Below are 3,745 nucleotides of genomic sequence, written 5' to 3'. Positions count from 1 at the left end.
TCCCTTCTGCATCGGCTGGACTTACTCCCTTCATTCATCTCCCTATCCCACCCACACAGCACTTATGTACATATCTGTAATTCATGTATTTGTATTAATGTCTGTCTCCCCCTCAAGATTGTAAGCTCACTGTGGGCAGGGAATGTGTCTGTTTATTGTTATAGTGTACTCCCCCAAGCGCTTAGTACAGTGCTCCACACACAGTAAGCGCTCAATAAATACGACGGACTGACGGATGTTGTAGCAGAGGAGCAGCATCAGCACAGACTCCAGTCAGATGAGACCACAAATAGCCTGTGATGATAATGAGACCGTCAAGTCACGCACTGATCACGGGGACAAGGATTCAATAGTCAAGCAGGCAGTAGGAGGGGAAATCTGGAAAGCCATCAGAACATCTGGCCAGGAAATAAAGCAGCCAAAGGGAAGGGGTGTGGATAAGAGAGAGGGGTTGAATCAATGGATCCTGAGTCAGGAAAGAGCCCCTGGGGCTGCAGCTGGAACCCCACATCCACAGCCAGGCCCTGGAAAACCTTGTCAATAATGGCAAACTGGAGGGGGGCCAGGACAGAAAAGGGAGATTTATGAAAAGCAAAATCCTCAAGACATTTCTGAGGGATGAACAAAGAAACAGAGGCCCCATGCCTCCAACTCTGGGAAAACTCTCAACACTGAAAAAGTTGACTCTGCTTCAGAAGGGATTTCTTCCTGTTCCAGGGGGTGAAAGGCACAACGAAGGGTGCAAATTCACAGGCAGAGCTCCCACGAGGTTCCTTATAATTATTAATGATAATAATTGTGGTATTTGCTGAACGCTTACTATATGCCAAGCACAGATCAGTTACTGTTCCTGTCCCACATGGGGCTCATACTCTAATGGGGAGGGAGAACAGGTCTTTCACCCTCATTTTACACAAGGAAACAGGCTCAGAGAAGTTAAGTGATTTGCCCAAGGTCACAGAGCAAACAAATGGAGGAGCTGGAATTAGACCCAGTCCCTAGGATTAGACTCCCAGGCTCGTGCTCTTTCCACTAATTTGCACTTCCCTCTCCTCCCTTTTTCCTGAGCCTGGGCATGTTTGAGCCGAGGGAGGAGACTTTTGTTGCCCTAAATTTAAAAAAACCAAAAACTCTGCCTTGACCCGTGACTTTCTCCAGTTATCACCCTATCTCCCTCCAATTATACCTCTCCAAACTCCTCAAGCAAGTTGTTTATACCCTTTGCCTCCCATTTCTCTCCTCCAAATCTCTCCTTGACCCCTGGCAGTCTGGCTTCCACCCCCTTCGCTCCACAGAAACTGCCCTAAGGTCACCAATGACCTCCTTCTTGCCAAATCCAATGCACTCTACTCCATCCTAATCCTCTTCAACCTCGCAGCCAAATCCAATTCACTCTACTCCATCCTAATCCTCTTCAACCTTGCAGCTACGTTTTGGAACGCTCTCTTCTCCTGGAAACACTATCTAAACTTGGCTTTACTGACACTCTTCTCTCAGGTCTCTGGCTGCACTTTCTCTCTCTCTTTCACAGGCTTCTCTTCTGCCTCCCACCCCCTAACTGCGGGAGTCCCTCACGCTCTGTTCTGGGTCCCTTTCTCTTCTATTCTCTGTTTACACACATTCCCTTGGGGAGCTTATTTGGACGCATGGCTCCTACTTACCATCTCTATGTGGATGATCCCTAAATTTAATTCTCCGGCCCTGATCTCTCTCCTTTTCTGCAGTCTCACCTTTCCTCCTGCCTTCAGAACATCTCTACTTGGGTGTCCCACTGGCACCACAAATGTAACATGTCTGAAACAGAAATCCTCATCTTCCCACCCAAAAGCTGTCCTCCCCACCTCTGTAGACGATACTACCATCTTCCTGTCTCTCAAGCCCATAACTCTGGCATTATCCTTGACTCATCTCTCATTCAAACTGGACGTTCAGCCTGTCACCAAATCCTGTTGGTTCTACCTTTACAACATCTCTGGAATCTGCCCTTCCCTCATCATCCAAACTGCTACCACCCTGATCCGAGTACTTGATATATCCACCTCCTCGCTAACTTTCCCGCATGCAGCCTCTCCCCACTCCAGACCAGACTTCACTCTGCAGCTCAGACCATTTTTCTTAAACGCTGTTCAATCCACACTTCCCCGCTACTCAAAAACCTCCAGTGGTTGCCCATCCACCTCCGCATCCAACAGAAACTCCTTACTACTGGCTTTAAAGCTCTGTCAACTTTCTCCCTCGTACCTAATCTTGCTTATCTCCTACTATAATCCATCAACACACACTCCACCCCTCTAATACCAACCTGCACACTCGATCTCATCTATCTTGCCCCTGGGTCCCCTTCTATTCTCCATCTACACTCACTCCCTTAGAGAACTCATTCGCTCCCATGGCTTCAACTACCACCTCTATGCTGATGATACCCAAATCTGTATCTCCAGCCCTGATCTCTCACCCTCTGTCCAGTCTCGCATTTCCGCCTGCCTTCAAGACATTTCTACTTGGATGTCTCCCCATAGCTTCAAACTTAACATGTGCAAAACAAAACTCCTTATCTTCCCACCCAAAACCTGTCCTCCCCCTGACTTTCCCATCACTGTAGACGACACCACCATCCTTCCTGTCTCACAAGCCTGTAACCTTGGTGTTAACCTTGACTCCTCTCTTTCAACCCACATATTCAATCCATTACTAAATCCTGTCGGTTCCACTTTCACAAAATTGCTAAAGTCTGCCCTTTCCTCTCTATCCAAACAGCTACTGTGTTAATACAATCACTCACCCTCTCCCACCTGGATTACTGTATCAGCCTCCTTGCTGACCTCCCAGCTCCTGCCTCTCCCCACTCCAGTCCATACTTCACTCTGCTGCCCGGATCATTTTTCTACAAAAATGTTCAGGCCTACTCCTCAAAACACTCCAGGGGTTGCCCAGCCACCTCTGTATCAAACAAAAACTCCTCACCATTGGCTTTAAGGCACTCAGTCACCTTGCCCCCTCCTATCTCACATAGCTACTCTCCTACTACAACCCAGCCCACACACTTCACTCCTCTAATGCGAACCACCTCACTGTACCTCGATCTCATCTATCTCGCCACTGACCCTTCGTCCACATCCTCCCTCTGGCCTGGAATGCCCTCCCTCCTCATATCCGACAGACAATTACTCTTCCCCTGCTTCAAAGCCTTATTGAAGGCCCATCTCCTCCAAGATACCTTCCCTGACTAAGCCCTCCTTTCCTCTTCTCCCACTCCCTTCTGCATTGCTCTTACCTGCTCCCTTTATTCATCCCCCTTCCCAGCCTCACAGCACTTATGCACATATCTGTAATTTATTTATATTAATCTCTGTCTCCCCCTGTAGACTATAAACCTGTTGTGGACAGGGAATGTGTCTGTTTATTATTATACTGTACTGTCCCAAGCACTTAGCACAATGGTCTGCACACAGTAAGCGCTCAATAAATACAATAGAATGAATGAATGAATGACCTCTTGTCCACATTCTCCCTTGGGCCTGGAACTCCCTCCCCCTTCATATTTGACAGATTACCACTCTCCCTACCTTCAAAACCCTCCTAAAAATCACATCTCCTCCAAGAGGCCTTCCCAGACTAATAATAATAATAATAATGTTGGTATTTGTTAAGCGCTTACTATGTGCAGAGCACTGTTCTAAGCACTGGGGTAGACACAGGGGAATCAGGTTGTCCCATGTGGGGCTCACAGTCTTAATCCCCATTT

General features: G+C 47.7%; 1 protein-coding gene across 1 annotated transcript in view; it reads right to left on the bottom strand.

Annotated features, from left to right (window-relative positions):
* Window positions 1–389: 389 nt before the first annotated feature.
* The window catches only part of CACTIN (cactin, spliceosome C complex subunit), a 10,556-nt gene continuing 7,200 nt past the window's right edge, over window positions 390–3,745 (bottom strand). The window contains exon 6 of the mRNA XM_029053356.1: window positions 390–551. Coding sequence (XP_028909189.1) covers window positions 390–551 — 162 coding nt within the window. The remainder of the gene's footprint in view (window positions 552–3,745) is intronic.

The sequence above is a fragment of the Ornithorhynchus anatinus genome, chromosome X2, assembly GCF_004115215.2.
Source record: "Ornithorhynchus anatinus isolate Pmale09 chromosome X2, mOrnAna1.pri.v4, whole genome shotgun sequence".
Classification (NCBI taxonomy): domain Eukaryota; kingdom Metazoa; phylum Chordata; class Mammalia; order Monotremata; family Ornithorhynchidae; genus Ornithorhynchus; species Ornithorhynchus anatinus.
Note: the sequence above shows the minus strand (reverse complement) of the source record. Positions and strands in the feature narration are given on the sequence as shown.